Genomic DNA, 20622 nt, shown 5'->3' with positions numbered 1-20622 from the left:
CCTGATTTTGTCAGTCTGACATAAAACAAAGTTTTAGTTTCAGTATAAATGTACTTTTTGTTGATTCTTGCCCTAGTTGTTAGTTTAGTCACAAAGGCAATGTCCTTAATTTAAAATATGGAATTGGTTAATTTGGATTACTTTCAGTTGGCATTTCTTAATTCCAGATTGAATATGAACGGAATGTGCTTTTTCCTTTCACAGGGCATAAATGGATAGACTTAGTGTTAGATTAAACATGTGTAGAATCTCTCTTCAGATGTTTGGGCCATAAATCCAAGGGAGGGTTGTGGAAAAAGCACAGCCCTCCTCAGCCTTTTGTATCTTCTGTCTCCTAATGTATTTAGGATGAATGCTGAATAGAGCTCAAGCCACAAGCAGTGCTAGTGTGTACCAAACAGTACTGTAGCAGCACAAGCCAAGACCTGCATCTTCTGGGTCTCAGCTGATGCAAACCTGCCGGCTGATCCCATCGTAAATCAGTCTTTAAAGTGGCACAGGATTTTGTCGTATTACTGCAACATACTAACAGCAATGCTTTTTGTAAAATGATCAGCTCCAAACAGTATTTCTGTTGCATTGATACTGTTTATAGGTAAATATGGATAATCCCAAAATTGCATAGGGTGCCACCCATTTTTCAGCTCAGGTACTGAATGTTTACAATCTCGTTAGGTGATTCCTGGTATCCACTGATGGGTTGCTGAGTTCCCAGAAAGTTATAAAAAGTGAATGTCAACATAGCTGAAATTTAATGAATATTGATACTTTCTCTCTGTGTAAAATATTTTATGTGTATAATGCTACTGTCTTGAAGCTGATAACTTTTTAATCAGAGTTATGGTGGAGCTATTCTGAACTGTCTGGAGAAGGAGAGGACAATTAAACACAGAATCAGAGAGGAATAGTATACACTCTTCCAACATATAATATGTGCCATCACCAGTAGTTTCACGCATTACCTAACAATGGCTATTTGTTGCCAGGATCAAAAATCTGTTTTATATACAGACATTTCAGAAATTGGAATTCAGTAACTCAGTAGCTTTGTCCTGCTTTGTTAGTTAGTTAGGTATCATCAAGGATTGGGGTGTTAAAGATCATCTTGCTTTCAGATTGGAGGCTGAATTAGATGATCCTGACCACCATCTTTTTATGTGTGTGCAGTGGTTTTCAGCCTGTGTCAAATATACTTAAGGAATATACAAGGACCAGCTTTAACTGTGATTATGCTAATTAGGATTTAAAAATAGCTTTCAACTATACTTCAGTCAGCATCAGCACTCATGCTTGGGATCTCAAGCATAAGTGCTGATATTGGGAAGCAATTTTATCCTAGATTGGATTTGAGCTTTGCTGTTATTTGCTGCTGTTTGGCAGTCTTGCTTGAGTCATCTGATCTGGATCTGTTTGCTCAGTTTTCAGCAAGTGCTTTTCTATGGGATATCATTCCTTTGCTCATTGCCATGCCGTGTTGGATTATGGATGTATGGGGAATGATTTGTGATCAAATTAAATGGCCCCTGATCTCCTTCAACTCCGATTCTATGGAGTGTATAAAGTATAAGAAATTATAATCTTGGTAAGTAGTAAGAAGAGAGTCAGTTTGGTGTAGTGGTTAAGGCACTGGGCTAGAAACTGGGAGACTGTGAGTTCTAGTCTCACCTTAGCTTTTGAAAGGCAGCTAGGTGGTTTGGGGCCAGTCACTCCCTCCCAGCCCTAGGAATGGCAAGCCACTTCTGAAATATAGTGAAGAAAACTGCAGGGACTAGTCTTGACAGTGGTCAGGAGTCAACAGTGACTCAAACACACACACATACACAGACACAAAATAGTAAGAAGCATATTTTCAGTCTTTGCCATCTGTCTTTTTACCTGAACTGGTTAATTTCCTTTTATTCTGAGACTCTCAGCTTATTTCTTGCTCTCCAATTTATTTCTCTACCTACATTTCTTCAGTTTTTCAGGATGTTTAAATATTGGCTGCTATTTGTGATACTATTGGTCTCCCTTTTAGTTTTATCATCTATTTTTCCAGTGTTTAGGAACTTTCGGTCTAAATCACAGAAGCTGTAAAATGAAGCAGAAGGCTAAACTCAAAAGCAGTATCAGGAGTTTTTAAAAGGTTAATTTTCAAATTAAAAGAAATGCTGAACTCTGCCTATCATTTAGATTATAAATAACATAGACAACATAACCTTATTATGCTTTTCTCAGTAAAGTTCAGGTGATAGGAAAGGGTTGAAATCTTGAAAATAAAAAATCCTAATTTAGATCATACTTTGTTCTAAAACAGACTGATCCCTGTTGGTTCTTTTGGAAAGAAGCTATTGTTAAAGAAATGGAAAGCAAAAAAAAAAAAGAAAAAGTAAAATTAAGCTTTTTATAATTTTGAAAGTATATCAAACATATATTCCATTTTTCAAAGTCCAGAAGAACAGATATCATGCATGTTTATAATGGCAAGAAACTAGAAACCTTCAAGGCTGAAGAAGAACCATCTTCCATCAGTTATACAGTGGCCTGAAAAGCATTTTAGCCCTGGGATTTCAATTTCATTGGAAATTTTGACTGCATAAACTAGTTTATATACTTAATCTCCCATTTTTCTTGTACTTAAATTCATTTTCTTAGCATTAGGGGAAAATCTTTTTTTTCCCCTCCATCATAAGCAAACTGACTTAAATGTGAATAATTTTATTGTATAACATAATCTGAATATATATGCAAGATCATTTTGTTCAATAAATGAGGTATGCATGGTTTGTGAACTTCTTTCCTTTTTTACTTTATGTATAGTCAATAAATAAAAATAAAATAAGCATAGCTCAGCTATAGAGACAAACTAGATAATTGCATAGGGTGCCAAAAATTCCAGGTGCATATTACTCAACTTTGGGTAAAATCACCTCTTACTTTGCAGTGGGAGACATACTGTAGTTACCCATATGTTAGCATGTTACTGCCTTTGCATTCCAGGAATGTAGTCTAAAGCCTTCTGATCTACAAGGGTACAAATATATTTATTAAGAGGAAGAGCTAAAGAAGCAGCACACATTGATCACTGGATGTATTCTTGTTATGGACACTCAACACACAGTAGAATACAAACTATTTATATTATATGTAAGAGTGCTAATTAGTAATGGAGGCCAGGTACTTAAGCCAGAGGAGATTAGTCCTCTGTTTGAAAGGATCTCTGGCATGGCTTTGATTTAAAAATAAATAACAAAAATAAAGAGAATAAAGAGCTTGACATTGTCCATTATCAGTTAGGGTGGGAATTGAAAACTGAAAAGATCCAGGTGGGCCTAGTCTACACCTTTGTGGAAAGCTATATTGTATTTCAGTACAGAACAGAAAGGAAGGGTATAAATAGAATTAGTACTAATTAAAATATCGTTTTAATTTTAAATAAATATATTCTAATTTATATGGACAGAAGCAAATTTAATGCAGATCAGTATAATGGGTGAATATAGTGGGGAAAGTTCAAATTCTGTATTATTCCTATATATACTTAATCACCTATTTTGTATTTTTTTAAATAACTTGATAAACTCTCATTTCACCTGAGGCTCACTTCCATATTTACTGGATATTCACAGACCATGCTAAATTGTAATGGGTGGGTTCCCATGTAAACCTCATTATGGCTTATCATTATGTTTGAACCACTTCACAGTGTATTTTACTGCCTGGAATTATGTGTGACCTTTCTCTGTAAGCACAATTCTAGAAGATAAGAAAAGAGCCATTGTAGCATTTATAATTAAAAGACGAAAAATGAATATATTGGATATAATGGCCTGACTTGGACAAAAATAGTTTGCATTTAATTAGGTATGTGTAAATGGAATTTGTTTGTGCAACAGTGTTCTGCGTTCACCATAATTTAAGCATTTAGTAGCCAACCGAGATCCATAAAGCACAAATAATGATAGGTCCTTTTGGAAGGTGGGGGACGGGCAGGTAACTTATTTCAGTAAGTGTGTGAAAATTTCTTCAAGTAATCTTTGACCTGAGCATAATAACCACTTATCAGATGGTACTGTAGTTTTTTTGATGAAAAGATGCTTGGGAAAGGAATGCATTTTTTAAAATAAATTTGTTTACCTCCTCATGCTGTCTGATAATTTCTTCATCTGTTATTTTCCTCCACTTTTTATAAGGAGAAGTGCATTCACATATTTTAAGACAAACGTCATCTCTTTATCACCTATAATACTAATTTCTAATCTTTATGATTGCTGCTTTGGGGGCAGGAAATTACCCATCATGATTTCTAGCCACGTGAGTATTAGTTCTATGTATTCTGAGACCATGTGAATTTCATAACATATGAACAAAGCAAAGCTATAAATAATAAAAATATATGTTTCTGTGGTTCTTCAGTACCTTTGGACTTGTATAATGATGGTTTACCTTCTTTACTTAACCATTATTTACTGAACACCCCCATCTTATTTTTGAAACTCAGAATTAATTATATGACCTGGAGAATGTTCTAGCAATGCAAGATTTCATCAATTTTAACACTGTGCTCCTATTGTGTAATATGGTACTTTTGGTATTTCATCTTTTCTAACCTTTGGATACTCATTGAAAATACAATAAATATATCTGGCATGGATATCTATGGTATGATAAAGCTAAGGTGAATGTAGATTTTAAAAATCATTATATCAGATGGGCTATTCTTAGAGTATGGAATAAATATAAATTTAGGTTTTGCCCAAAAACACCTTTGTGGCCTTCAGCACAAGAAGCATTCTACAGACAAGAAATGATAAGTAACATAAATGGTTAAGATACCATGATGTACTAGAATTTTCTCAAGGGGATTGTAAAATGAAATCAAAAGAAGGTTTGATAACAGAAGGATATTCTTGTCAATGATTTTCTTACGTACAGTTATCAGAAAAGTTTAAAGTGGATAAAAGATTTTATGGTTTTGAACAAAGTAAGACTGAGTTTGAAATATAATTGTGTACTAATGGTGACCATGTTATTGCTAAAATGTATAAACTTTTGCTGAAATATGAGACAGAAGAAGAAGAAGTGAAGGAATGTATGATAAAATGGGCTATAAATTTTGGCTATAATATACAAAAGGATCAGTGGGAAAATATGTGGTTGAAAGGACTGAAATTTACATTATGTTCTAGCCTTAAAGAGAATTTTTATACAATGATGTATCGTTGGTATTTGTCACCAGAGAAATTGTCTAGAATGTATAAAAGTACTTTGAATCTTTGCTGGAAATATGAACAATATGAAGGAACATTTTACCATGTTTGGTGGACATGTAAAAAAGCCAAAAGATTTTGGATACAAATACGTGCACTAATTCAGAAGATTTTAAAGGTTAAAGTACAACTGAAACCAGAGACTTTTCTTTTGGGACTAATGGATAGGCAATTAGAAAAAAGTCATGGAACTTTGTTTTTATATATGACAAATGCAGTGAGACTATTATGTGCTTAAAAGTAGAAAGGTTCGACACTACCCACAATGGAGGAATGGCTGGTGAAGATGATGGAACTTACAGAAATGGCTAAATTAACTTCCTTGATTAGAGAAAAAACATCTACATTTATGGCTGACTGGAAACCTCTTACAGACTTTTTGCATGAAATAGAAAAAATGCACTTATGATTTGTGATTTTTATGATTAGGAAAAAAACTGGATAATAGAAAAAAGTGAGCTTTTTTTTGTATTCACAGTTAATTTTGTAATTGTACTTATATTTGCTGCAAAAGAAATTGGAAGCCTCTTTCTTTTTGTTCTTTTTCCTCACTTCTTTCTTCTTTCCTTTCTTTGCTCTTTTTACTCTTGATTAGTTTGTGTTAGTTTTTATGTTCTTTGTAAAATTTTTAATAAAATTTATAAAAATAAATAAATAAATATGAAATCTTAAAAATCTAATTTCCAAGTTCAGACAGTGGGAGATTACAATTTATATAACCTAATGTATAAAATGAATTGGTTCTCCCAGGGGTTGGTGCTATATTGCTACTTGCACAATAATAAAATTATTGTTTTATTTTCAGATCTTCAACCTGGAGAATTGATTTCAATGAATGTGTTGCCTTCTGGAAGAGTGCTGTGAAGCTGTTTGCCAACATTTGCAACTGAAAATAAATGTTAGGCATCCCACTTAATTGAGAGTAGTTTCTTATTAAGTAGTACCTCACAGTAAAACAAAAATGTATGGAAGTGCAAGAACAATCAGTAACTTGGAAGGCAGTCCTGCCAGATCTCCACGTTTGCCAAGATCTCCTCGTCTGGGCCATAGGCGAACAAGTAGTGGAGGAGGTGGAGGGACAGGTAAGACTTTATCAATGGAGAATATTCAGTCACTTAACGCTGCCTATGCAACATCTGGACCAATGTATCTAAGTGACCATGAAGGTGTGGCATCTACTACTTTCCCAAAGGGCACAATGACTCTTGGAAGGGCTACAAATCGAGCTGTATATGGTGGACGAGTTACAGCAATGGGGAGCAGCCCTAATATTGCTTCTGCTGGCCTTTCCCATTCAGATCTCCTTTCTTATACTGATCAGCATGGAGGGCTGACCACTTCTTCACACCATCACCATCATCAGATTCCTTCCATGCTGAGGCAGGTAAGAGACAGCACCATGCTAGATTTACAGGCTCAGCTGAAGGAGTTACAGAGAGAAAATGAACTTCTAAGGAAAGAACTAGACATCAAAGATAGCAAGCTTGGATCTTCCATGAATAGCATCAAGACCTTCTGGAGCCCAGAGCTTAAAAAAGAAAGAGTTTTGCGTAAAGAGGAAGCAGCCAGAATGTCTGTTTTGAAAGAGCAAATGAGGGTGTCTCATGAGGAGAATCAGGTAAGCAATGAAAAGAAAATAATGACATAAATCAGTTGAGTACTGATGGTCAGTTGGTAGCATATCTTAATTTACTTACACAGTTACTCCTTAGTGATATTTCTTGTTCCTCTGAAAGCAGAAAAACTGGGTATAGTTAATGTCTTTGATATGGTCACCATCTGTATTGCTACAGATACCTGATCACTCCCTATTTTGCATTTTTCAATGGCTTCTATAAATACTTAAATATAAATATAACATATATGAATAATAAATAACTTTACCAGGCTGAGGAAACATACTCAGAAATAGGTGTCTGCTGGGCAGTTAGAATTGGACCAGAACTGTTCATTGATATAAAAAAGGCAAAACATGATGGTGGACCTTGGATTGCCTCAACAATCTAAAATACTGATCTGTTTAAGCCACTATCAGTGGTAAATCATATTTCATTTGACAGTTGTTCTACATCTCATTCTAGATTCTGAAGTGGCTTAAGTATGAGTGTTGGCTTATGGTTATAAAAACTGAAGATTCATCTGAATTACTATTATATCATCATAATCTAAGGGCATGAGAAAGCAAAGACAGAGAAATCATGTTAGTGATACCTGATAACTTACCATTACCACAGTTTCATGAGGTTAATGGTGGAGTTGGAAATAGACAATTGGTTCACATGGCATCTTGGACAGAACTGTACTATTGATAAAAATAGATGACGATATTGTCCAATTTCCTTGGTTACACATTTGGATATTTCAGTTGAAAATATGTACATTCTTGATCATGTATGATGGCCATGATTTCCATGAATGTCACATGTTATTATGTAGGGTATTTCTGAACTAGTCTGTTGTATTTAGAAAATAAGCTCCTTGGGAATACTGAATAACTAGAAAAAATTCTTCCCTCTGCATCCTTTGGCTGTATTCTTGTTGGAAAATAGGCAACTAGTCAAGAAAACTACGGATTCTTCTGAAAGAAGCCCCCTAGCTAATTACTTGGAAGGGGTTAGTAGATGGAGGATGGTAATGTTTAATTCTGGATTGAAAATCACAGAAGTGTATGAGGCTCTGAGTAGATGCAAAATGATTACCGTATTTTTCCGACTATGAGACGATACTTTTTTCTAAAATCCTTACCCTAAAAACTGAAGGGTGTCTTATTCAAGGAAGTCAGCCGAGAATCGCGCGGTTGCAAAACTGCCCATACTTTGTTTCTGCAGAGAGGCTTCGTCCTATTGCTAGCCTCCAATCACGAGTGAAATAGTTTGTCTCCCAAACAGACTTCCTCCAATCACGAGCCTTATGTAACTGACGTCAGCTGATGCTGAACAAACCAATTAGAGGAAGGCTGTTTGCAGAGACAAGCTATCGGCAGTTTCACTCGTGCTTGAATGTAATCAGTTATGCAAAAGAGCCTGGAAATAGAGCTGCAGAGAGACAGTTTGGACCTCCTCCCACCGAGTGTATCAGGTAAATGTTAACTAATTACTAAATAAAAATGTGTTCTGCACTATCTTTAAAATATTGATTTCTTAATTTTGGGTTGGAAAAGTGGGGGTCGTCTTGTACATGGGGGCATCTTATTGTCGGAAAAATATGGTATATTTGGATCTGGACAGAAAATTAAAAGAGTGTGTGGGATCTTGTTTAAACTGAGTGGTAGGGAGCTGCTGTTACTAAGATGCATGAGATACTGACATTTTCATAACTAAGTATATTGCAATTTAGGATAATTAAAAGATGGGATATTATCTTGAACATTGCAGTGGCGGGTAGAAGCTTCTGGTCAGCGTCCCAGGGTTTGGTTTTATAATATTTCTTCAGCGCCATTCCATAAATGCCATAAAGGCAATACATAGCAAATTAGATGATGGTAATAACAGTATAAAAATAACAATGAAACCTTATTGAAATATTAAAACCAATAAAATCAATTTAAAAACCTAATTAAAGAGATGTGGCTTAACATCTGAGAAGTTGAGAGACTGGGAACCAGTGTTAATTATGAAATGAGAACTACAAGAGCAATATATGAAAAAAAAGCAAAACTGACTCCTGGTCCAGCTTATACTGAGGAAAGTATCCCTTAGATAGTGAGACCTGAAGGATTTAAAACTTAATCAATACATTAAATTGAATCTGGAAAATTTGCCTCTATTGGTATCTGGAAAACAATCTGGCAAGTGCTGTGGGCTTTTCTTTATCAAGGTAACACAATGGTGAAACTAGTTGAAATGACCTAATGTTTTTCCAGGATAGCCCTTTGTAAAGGCTACTGCCGTAATTTGAACATGATGTGAATCCAGGCATGGATAACTGTTGACAGATTCAGACTGATGTGTGTTAAAGTTATATCGGATCACAAGAATAATCATTGCCAAATTAGCTAATGTGCTAAACATAAAAGCGTTCATTCTTCCCAAGGAAGCTGGGGGCAATACAGAAAGAAGAAAGGTCCTTCATTTTTTCAGGGGAATGCATCCCTTTCAAGAAGAGATTGAGTCCTATTCCCTGAACCTGGTTCTCTGCTGACAAACACTCTTTGGCCTTTCCTTCTAATGAGTGTGAACTTTTGTTAACAAAATGGTAACATGACTTCTTTCAGTATCATCAGTCCTAAAGTTATGGCAGCATGAAGATGAATTTAAAATGGATACCTATTCATAAACATCGAAGTGATTGTTATATCAAGGCTTAGTCCAACAACAGTTGTAATTTGTGCTATGACCTAGTAAATTCTAGCAGGAGTCATACCAATTTAACAATACTGATGTCAGGTCTACCAGGTAGACCAGACCAGACCAGACAATCAATTCCAGAGAAGGACAAGAACTATGTTTTATTGATGTAGGTCATAATAACAGAATCTTGCAAGCCTGACTGTGTTTTTCCTCTTTTCCTTCTCATAGTGAATCAGGGAGGAGCCTTCCTGAGTTGCTTCCAAATATTATCTTGTTTCCCGGTACTTAAATAATGTTTCAGCCCTCTTAGGTAACATTTCTTGCATATTTTTGTCAGGGTCACTTTCCTTACTCTCTACAATTAATTACCCATATGGCTGGTTCACCCACCTAGCTGACAGCATTTAGGTATTGAAAAGCTGAGCAAAGTCATAATAATTAGATTGGAGACCACCAGGAGGTCCCAGGGTTATAGGCTAGTCTAGAAAGAAAGAAGGACATAACCTGAAAGAAAGCAGTGGAAAACACTTTTGTAAGATTGCTGAAAACTACATTTACAAGTTACCATAAGTTGAGTATCAGGGTATTTGCTTGGCTGTTTCTCTTACTGTAAAATCAACTACTTCTATTGAATAGCAAAAATGTATGCTAAATTATATTGCAGTCAAATTGATGATGTTTCTGGGATTATAATTCCTTAAAACAAAAGATTACATGTTCTTGTGTGACATTCTGTTCCTCTTGTGAGGTCTTCTAATCCATTCATTTACTCTTCTATATTATGGAATCCTGCATGCTTACATGAGCAAACAACATTGATAACGTTGCTTTGAAGTAGTCTTTGAGGGGAGATTGAGCAGAACATGAAACTCTTTGTTGAATGGGATGATGTATTCTATATTATAGGAAAGCAGAATATTAATGCTTCAGATACACATATAGCTGTCACATAGACACTTGTTCACTGATTTGTTCTTCTGCACAAGTATGCTTTCCCAGAGTTTAGCATAGGATAGGTAATACATAAAATATGGCTTGAATCATAAAATGCTCCTCCTGGTGGAAGACGGAAGGGATCCTTAAGAGAGTTGTCTTGTGTTGGTTCAACAGGAATCAATAGTGGATTGCAGTTCCTCCAGTGAACAGAAGAATTATCTAATTTTTTCTTGCTGATTTATTGTATTTAGATAGCTACCATATAAGACAAGCTCTCTGGGTGACTCAAACAAATAATACTATTTATTATATCTACTTTAGCGGCTTGGATATATATATATAGTGTTTGTTGTGAGTTACTAAGAAAGTGTAATGATTCTGTGTGCGTATATGCATGTGCATATTTCTGATGTGTGCATATACAAATATATATAGAGGGAGGGAGGGAAAGATTAAAGAATACACACATAATGCAAGATTGTTTTTGCAATCCTCTGAACCAGTGAGTTGATGTAAATTCTGTCTTTAAGAGTCCTGGAGAGTTTAATTAAACAGCAATGGAGCCAGGTGGTGTGGCATTCTTGGGTACTGTTAGTCTGGAATATTAGAATAGAAGCAGTTTAAAAAAATGAGGAAAAACAATAGAAGTTCCTAAACTAAATTAGCTGAAAAATGACAAACATTTTAGGAAATAAGCAAACTCTGCAAAGCTGTTCTATTTTTAAATCAGTAAACTGGGGATTTTCCAAATGAAAGGAAACCCTGGATTTCATTTTTCTTACCTATGCTGTTGCTGACACATTTCCCCAAACTTGCATAATGAAGGGAGAGCTTGCAAATGTGTCCTCTCCAAGTTGGTTTCCTTTCCTTTTGAGAAGAGGGAGCCATGTGCTGCTCTGCTGGAATAAAGGATTGCACGTAAACTAAGACTAGAAGAATTTTAAGAAGAATCCTAAGACAGCTATGGAGCTGTGTTGGGCCATACTTGCCTGATAAGAGAAATGTGCATTCCAAGATAAGGAAGCCTGGAACTGTGTCCCAAGATATTTATAATTATGTACCTGCTCTGTTGGGGTCTCATTAATTTGCCATTGATAGGACCCCAACAGAGTAGGTACATACTTATAAATATGCATGTAACCTATTGTTGTGTCATGCAAACACTAGCACTTCAATTTTTTTGTAATTTACTACATGTTCTTTTAGGCAAAAGGAAGCCAGTCCCCTCAATGCCCTTTTCATTCCCACCTGGGAGACAGACAAAATTACTACATCATCTGCATATAGCAATGCTGGAATTGCACGATCTGCTAACACTGGAGAGTGTTGATTAGAAGATGAGAGAGCCTGAATTATTGAACTGATGGACGAATTAAAAAGTAAGGGTGCTAGAATACACCCTCGCCTTACCCCTCTTTTTGTGGAAACAGCTCCAGAAAGGTGCTCCCAAGGGGAACATCTGACTCTCAGTGAGGTGTTAGAATAAAGAGGCTGGATAAGAACAATTTTGTATCCATTGAGGATTTCTGACGTTTCCCCCATAGCCTCTCCCTTGGAATCAGATCAAAAGCTGATTTGAAATCCACAAAGTTTGCAAAAAGGGTGCCTTTGGATGGTGAAGTGTATTTTTCAGCTAAATGGTGCAAGACCAGACAGTGGTCTAAGGTTGAACAGTCCCCTCTAAATCCCACCTGTTCCTCAACAAGAATATTTTCACTGTGGTCCCAATCCAACAGTTTTAAATAGATATACTTTGCTTATCATACTAAGCAAGCTGATTGGTATACAGTTGGCAGGGTTAAGTCTATTTCCTGTGTTCTTATAGAGAAAGACGACTATGGCCTTGTTCCACTCAGATGGAAAACATGCTATGCTATTAATATAAGTAAAAAGAGCAGCCAGCACTGGGGCCCACCAATCTTTATTTCCTTTTAGCAACTCTGGAGGGATGAAATTTTGTCAGGCTCTCACCTTGGCCAGATTGGATGCTGTATCCTCTGCAGTTGTGTGGGGATGGTATAAAAACATCCCTATTCAGCAGTGCTTATGTCCATGTGGAGATGGCCGTGTGGAATCCCTAAGCCATAGGTTCCTTCGTTGCTCTCTCTACAGGGAATCAAGGAAGATATACATTTATCCCATTTTAAAGAACTACCTGGTAGAGAGCACATTGTCTGACTGTCACTGCTTCTATCTGACCAGACCCTGACATATTTTTCCAGGTTGCCTGATTTTGTGCTAGCATTTGTTGTATCCATCCTACCTATGGTTGAAGTTTAACACAAATTTTGGTGATTGCCACTGCTATTTGTACTACAGTTACTGTAATAGTATATTTTATGTAATTTTATTGCAGTTTTTTAAACAAAATAATAATTACAGGTCTTTGTATTTTATTGTTGTGCTTTACAACATTTACATAAGCTGTAATGAAGGATTTTAAAAAGTAAGACTAAAGATCAGAATCAAGGTTTGCTAAATGATCACTTTTTCAGCTTTCACACTCATGTTGCAGAACTCGACACAGTCTTGCTAGTGATTTTAAATGTTTTGAAAGGGTAAGTTGAAAGGGGCTTATATTTTAACAACAAAGGAATTCACAAACATTAGAATTCAAAAGTGAAAAATGAGATGAAATAATACAGTGGAACAATTGGAAATAATGCATATTGTCATCCCATGCAAATGTGTGTCTGTTTCATTCCATACATAGCATTACATAGCACTATCTCTTGTCCCTGCCCTACCATGCTAGTTATACAAGAACTTGGGTGAGAAAGAGACGCAGTGCTTTCTCAGAAACAAAATATTAAGATCACTATTGGAAAAAAGGCAGTCTTTCCACAGCTGAAATGTTATTATAGTTTCACTCAACAATTCTATTTTGTAAATGGAATTATAAGCATTAAACCACTGCCTGGAAATAATAATAAAAAAATACCTAAATAAAATATAATAATCTTGATTCAAATTGCTGTTGTACCAAACTACAGTAGTTAAAACAAAATGTTAACATGGAGAGCGCCAAATCAGTCTTAAGTATTGTTAATGCTTAGTACTTCTTGTGAGCACATCTTTTCTTTTTGCAGCTGTTTAGCCCTTACATTGTTACATAGTACTTATAAAATACATATGCCTTACTTATAGTTGTTAGCTGGTCTGTACAAATTTCAAAAACTGAAGGGAAATAATCCATAAGAGCATCTGCAGTAAGTTAATTCTCGTTATTTAAGATGATTTGACTACAAAAGTCAATGCTTTTATCTCTATGATGTTCTAGCATGACCAAGGAGTTGTGGTAGTAGGGCCAGCTGTACCATGATCTTGGCAGAGGAGGCAGGGAGAGAGAAACAAGCTTATTTCCCACTTCTTAGAATGACCACACTAGAATGGAGACTCCTTTTTCTGCCATAGCTATTGCTGTCTGCTGCCAGTAGCTGTCATGGCTCAAGACTCAGATTCTGAATCTGAAGAAACTCTCCAGCTGAACCCATGGAATGACAGCCTCAGGAAACACCAAGCCAAGAATCACATGAGGCTGATCAAAAACAGGCACCACCTGGACAGCTGGAGCAGTCAGAGGAGGATGACGTAAGGGCCCCCAGCCCCCGCCCCCAGTGAGTAGAGAGGATTGTTGAGCAGAGGTGTTCTGTGAGGCTTCTTGCCAAGCAAGGGAGTAAATCTCTTGATTAATGACAGCTGGCTGCAGCCTGATTTAAGAGGCAGCCCTGACCCCTGTTCCTTTGTTGGAAACAACTGTCTCATTTCTGGCTCTTGCATGATGCTCATGTGTGGATTCTGTTTGTGAATTTCTGACCTCTGGACTGGCTGACAACCCTGACCTGGCTCTCAGAACCCTGGACTGGATTTGAACTATTCTTCTGCGTGTTCCTGTTGAAAGTGAAACCGTTCAGGCAAGCTTCTGTTTTTCAGAGACTCTGTTTTGTTCTTTGCTGTTATCTCTTCAGCCTTGAAGTAAATTGCTAATCTCCATAGCAACTGTTTGAGTGTGTTTAATTGCAACCTGAAGCAGGACAGTAACTCTCTGAGAATTCTGTGATTACTGAAGCATCCTATATATCCCCTGAAACCATTTGCAGTCCCTGCCCCACCAAATATGTGAAGTCAGATTGGCAACTCCATGTTAAGGGAGGCACCAAGTCCAAAGATCACCCCCTCCCAGCCACTTCTTTGGCGGTGTTTTCAATCATACCTAGAAGGAAAGATTGAAGGATTCCAACTAGAAAAAAATTGTACCCATCTCTTGCATTGAACAGAATTCCATTGGTTTGTATAGTAATAGAGCTAGTTATTTCAGTATCTTCATATTAATATACAGTATGAGTCCATTTTTCAGGTCATGGACAGGGATATCTAATAGCCTCTTAAATCATTGGCTGGGTTTATTGCTAGAATGTGATTTCCTTGTCTGTGCACTAGTGTGTTGCATGAACTCAGCTTGTAAATCATGATTTATGGTTTAGGGAGTTATGTAATTGTGACTTGGAATATGCTACTCAGTGGCCTATTGGAAAAAAGAGTATCTAGGTAGTTCCAGAGAGAGGCCTGCTAGCGCTTTCTGTTGAAAAATATTGGGCTACCACTTTTTCTCTTTCTATGTAATCAGTTTCTGAACAGAAATTAGAAATGGAGATAAAAAATGTGCAAAGGGCTAGATTAATGTATGATAAGGTACATCTGGAAGGATCTTCTATCAAAACTTTCTAAAGAAGGCATCTTCCATTGATTCTTAATAGATGCATAAACCAGATTTTTGATTAATATTTGAAACTAGTAGTAAAGAAAACAGTTAGAAAAACCAACTTTAGGTACACTTTGAAGTACCTAAAACTTTTCTTTTTTAAATCCCTTAAAAAGTGTAGTGCCAAACAAACATAGACAAATATGTGAAGAACCATTCTCATGCATAGGTGTGGTAAATATTTCCCTCCTTTGGTCCTCAGCATTCATGACATTCTTATACGTTATTCTCTGGAGGGGATATAAAGGGAGAATGCTGACTCTTCTCAAGGATTAAAAGTACAGTATTGTTAAAAATGTAGATTTCCTGTCAGAGTCTAAATTGTAGTACCATGAGTACATAAAGACTGTCTCTTCCTGACCCTGCTTTGAAATTTATATGATTTATTTATTTACTTGTACATCATACTCAGTTTTATGGCCAACAGTGCTAAAATGCACTCCAATAATGCTAAAAATGGCAAGAGTTGGGTGTCCAGCATATATACATATGACTAAATGCATGATAAAAAAAAGAAGCAGTCATCACTAGTACATCTCTCTTCTCATGTCCACACAATGGTGTGGGATCCCCCCCACCTTTTTTATTTTTTGGTCTGTTATTGATGCCAACCACAACAGCAAAATTGCTTTGCTGTTTTTCTCCCCTTGACCCTGGATTTACAATTCTGGCAACAGGCTGCAAAAGTAAAATTCTGGCAAGGGACAAGGAAGATAAAGAAATAGTTCTAGATTTATGAATAAATGGATGAAAAAGACCTAGTAGCATCTCGCATTAAACAAATATTACTTTGTGGCATTAGATTTCCAGACAGATATGTAAAAATTGTGAAAAAGTATCATTATATATAGTAATTTATTTGATTGCTATATGTAGAAAAGCAGCTTTCGTTTAATGATATAATTGGCTTTAAGAATGATTTGTGTTTGGCAGATTTTATGTGGCTAATTTGGATTTGGAACTGTACCATATCTGATCCCTTGTTTTTAATTTTCTTCTATTACTTCATCTGTTTGTGATTAAAGAAAGATAAGTGTGAAGAAGATCATATGAAATATTAATAGCTTCAAATGTAGACTTTGACAACTTCCTCTAGTTATGAGGGAATGACAATGAATCATACACCTGTAGTTATATTAATGTTTGATCACTAAACTAATGAATGCAGATTCTCTAGAACAGCAAACACCATATGCCAGTCATGCAAATATGGAAACACAGTGGTATAGGCAAATGTTTCTTTTAATGTAAATGCATTCCTCCCTCATATATAATCTCATTCAAGTTTAATCAGACTTCAGTCCTACTGTATTAAAGTGAGACTTACTGTGGTTTGTTTGAAGTCTTAAAGCCCAGTCCTATACAAATTTACTAAAAACCACTGCATTCAGTGAGAATTTCTCACAGGAAAACAGATACAAGTTCATCAGCATACAAAAGTACCCCCACTTCCACATCCTCAACCAATACACTTCTAAGATCGCTGCAGCCATTTCTTATACGTTTATCCATAAATACATTAAACAACCAAACAACCAGACGTCCTTGCTTATTCCCTGCTCAGAGTTGTACCATTTGTGAAGCATTCCATTTATTCTCACACACACTTTTATAACATTCGGCAACCAACCAACTCCATATTCATGCAAAGCATATCAAGTATATTCACTTTATCATACACTTTCTCTAAATCAAATACACAGTACGCGTTCTTTTTTCATATTCATAATTTTCTCCATGACTTGCTGAAGAACAAAAATCTGGTTTGTGCAATTGTTCCTTGGCATAAAGCCAAACTGTACTTCCCCCATTTTGCTCATTGTTATCTTTTACACTCTTTCAGTCAGAATTCTTCCAGGCACCTGTAAACACACATTTAAATAAACTAATCTTGTTGTAGTTTTTGCATACACTTTTGCTATTATCCCCTTTCTACAGAAAACCCATATTAGCATTCTTTCAATCACCAGGCACAGATGCAGCCTTCATTCACATATTAAACAACTTACGGAGCAATTCCATATACCTTCTACATTTTTCAACATTGCAACAATGTTTATAACATCTTTTTCATCATTTTTTCTTTGACGTTAACATTTATACTATTCAGTTTAATTCCACTCTTACATATTGCCATAATTCCCTATAAAATATTTATTTCAGCATTTCCTCACTTCAGTTTGATCACAAAATGTTTCTTTATAGCAGATATAAGTAAAACTTACATTAAATTCTTACTCTAGGATTACAATTTAACATCCATTTTTTTCTATAATATATTAATTTTACTAATCATCAGATTCATATATTATTTCATTTTTTTCTGTTTCTTGAAAAAAGTCCAAAAGGGGCTTCCAATTAGCATTAACATTAGTCAATATATTTTCTCTAATCAAAGATGTCAGTTGCACCATCTCAGCCAGCTCCATTCAACTTTATCATTCATTCTTCCATTGTAGGTAACGTTGAGTCTTTCCACCTTTGAGCATAAAAAGTCTTGTTGCAGTTATATATAAAAACAAAGTTCCATGTGGTTTTTCCAATTGTTTATCCATCCATCAACCCTAAAAGAAATGTCTCTGGTTTTGATTGTATATCGGTCTTTAAAATCTTCTGAATTAATATATGTATTTGAGTCCAAATTTTTTTAGCTTTTTTACATGTCCACCAAAGATAAGAAAAAGTCCCCTCTTGTTGTTCACATTTCCAACATATATTTGAAGATCCTTCATACGTTTCTGACAATCTTTCAGTGACAAATACCATCGATAATTTATAAAAATTATCTTTATAACATAATGTAAATTTCAACCCTTTCATCCGCATATTTTCCCATTGTTCCATTTGTATATTATATCAAAAACTTTTAGCCCATTTTATCATACAATCTTTAACTTGTTCATCTTCTGTTTCAAATCTCAACAAAAGTTTATACATTTTAGCAATAAGATGTTCATTATTAGTACATAACTCAATTTCAAATACAGTTTTATCACGTTCAAAACCATATGTCCTTTTATCAACTTTAAATCTTTTTACTGATTGTACATGTGAAAACCATTGACACATATATCCTTCTGATATTAAGTCTACTCCTCATTTTATTTTAACTCCTCCCTGGTACAAATATAGAATGTCACCATAAATTAGCCATTTCTGCTTAGTTACTATTTCTCTTCTATAATATGCTTCCTGTGGTGATAGCCATAAAGATATTTTCAGACACAATCTAGATTTATATCTATTCCAAATTCTCAAAATGGCACGTCTAATAAAATGATTTTTGGAATCTATATTAATCTTGACTTTGTCATACCATAAATAGCCATGCCACCCAGATCTCAAATCGTGCTCTTCCAAGTTCAGTAACCTTCTGTTTCTCGGTGTCACCCACTCTTTCATCCAGACTAAATAGCAAACTGCAAAGTACAGTTTCAAGTCAGGTAAAGCTAAACCTCCTCTTTCTTTGGCATCTTGCAGCTCCTTGTATTTAACTTGCGTTTTTTTTGCCTTGCCACAAACATTTAGATATCTTTCTGCCATTGTTTAAATGGTAAATCAGTAGTCAAAATTGGAATTGTCTGAAACAAAAATAATATCCTAGGCAAAACATTCATTTTTATCACAGAAATTCTTCCCAATAATGACCGCTGTAGTTTCTCCCATCTTAACATGTCTTTTTAAACTTCATTCCATGTCTTAACATAATTATTCTGGAACAACATGCAATTCATATTTGTTAAATGAACACCCAAGTATTTACTTTCTTCTTGATCTTGAAACCTGTTTTGTTCATCAGTTCTATCTGATCTTGTATCTTCATATTTTTGTTAACATCTTTGTCTTTTATTATTCTTAAAACCAGTTAGTGCACCAAACTCTTTTAATTTTCTCATTAATAGTTCTATCCCTTTCAGTGGCTGTTCCAACACCAATACAAGATCATCTGCAAAAGCTCTCAATTTGTATGTCTCTTTTTTGATTTTTATACCAGTTATCCCCTCATCTTGGCTTATGTCTCTGTTCAAAACTTCCAAAACCAATATAAACAAAAGAACACTTTCTAAGCAATCATCATTCTTATTCACTCTTAGGTCTCCAGTTGTGAAAATGTGTCATATTAATAGTACAGAATTTCAGCTTATTATTGATTAATACTTTTTAAAGAATAATTTTGCAATTAATTGTTCATTTTAAACTTTCTATTGTATTCTGTTATTTATTTTCTTCACTGTTATTCATGAAACTGAGGCCATTATGGCAAGTATCAATTCACTTTATGTTTCTGTCTCTGTCAAACATGAAAGTTCTGAGTGGGAGCATTAAGAGGAATGAAAGGTGATGTAAAAAGAAAAATACGTTTTTTCAACTTTCTGTTCATAAGTTTCATACATGTATATCTGATTATTTATTTACTTACTGTGTCATATGGGTTTTAATGGCCTGAGGCATGGCTGCTGTTCAGCTGGCAAGAGCCAGTATATGGAGTGAGTAAAAGGGGAAAAAGCAGCTCAGTTTTGGCTTTGAATGGCAGCTATGCTGTCATAAGGGCTAAGGAGTTGACCTGGCTGCTAGCCAGGGCTGGTGTGGTGAGATTTTGAGACAGCAGTCCCATTGGTCCAGCCTTGTATATAGGTGTTGGGGACTAGAGCCCTGGGAGGACACCCACCTCCTCAGTTGTTGGGTGACATGCTGCCAGTCTAATCTAAAAATTGGAGAGAGAAAGAAGGAGAAGAGAGAAAATGTCTGTGCATGGAGGGAACGGAGTGGCTGGGGAGAAAGGATGGAGAGAAAAGTTAAGTGTGCAGAGCAGTTGTTAGTTTCTGGTTGGGAAGGGAGAAGAAAGGTCCATGGGTGGCTTCCCTGGAAGAACAGGGACAACAGCTCCATCTAAGACTCAAGAATGGGAAGAAGGGACCTGTGATCTCACCCAAAACCCCAGAGAGGAACAAGGGGAATGGCTGTGGTGGAGAAGCCCTGATCTCTGGGAAAAGACAGAGTCGAAGACCCTGGGAGAGGTTCTTTCCCCAACAGAACAGCAGCAGGTGTTCGGCTGAGCAGGAGAAAGTCAAGCCATGCTGAGCACACAGTGTAAATTCTGACCCATTGCTTTCTTTTCACTCTCTTGTCAAGCCTAGAAACAGAGGTAGGGAAATGGAGAGAAAGGGGGAGGAAGCAGGAGAGATAGAGGAGGATAGTCTCTGAGAGGGACACTTAGGAGGAAACCTGACAGGACATCCGGTGGGGACAATAGCAACTTAGTCATCTGTCTGAGAAAGGGGAACAGCTGGTTCAGTGGCTGGCAGCAAGTGCTGGCTGCCCAACTTGCTCCGGATTAGGGAGGAAGCAAGGAAATCAACACATACGTCTCTGGATGGCCATTCCT

At 36.1% G+C, this 20622-nt stretch overlaps 1 protein-coding gene across 4 annotated transcripts in view; it reads left to right on the top strand.

The window, feature by feature from the left end:
- The first annotated feature begins 6210 nt into the window (after positions 1-6210).
- The window catches only part of ERC2 (ELKS/RAB6-interacting/CAST family member 2), a 443048-nt gene continuing 428636 nt past the window's right edge, over positions 6211-20622 (top strand). For all 4 annotated transcript variants that reach the window (XM_088134787.1, XM_088134788.1, XM_088134786.1 and 1 more), the window contains exon 1: positions 6211-6867. In XM_088134787.1, the coding sequence (XP_087990913.1) occupies positions 6211-6867 (657 nt within the window). The remainder of the gene's footprint in view (positions 6868-20622) is intronic.

Source organism: Python bivittatus, unplaced genomic scaffold, assembly GCF_059951505.1.
Source record: "Python bivittatus isolate LINGU-HERP-01145 unplaced genomic scaffold, Pbiv_v1 ctg000080_np1212, whole genome shotgun sequence".
Lineage (NCBI taxonomy): Eukaryota > Metazoa > Chordata > Lepidosauria > Squamata > Pythonidae > Python > Python bivittatus.
This window is presented reverse-complemented; position numbering and strand designations above follow the sequence as displayed.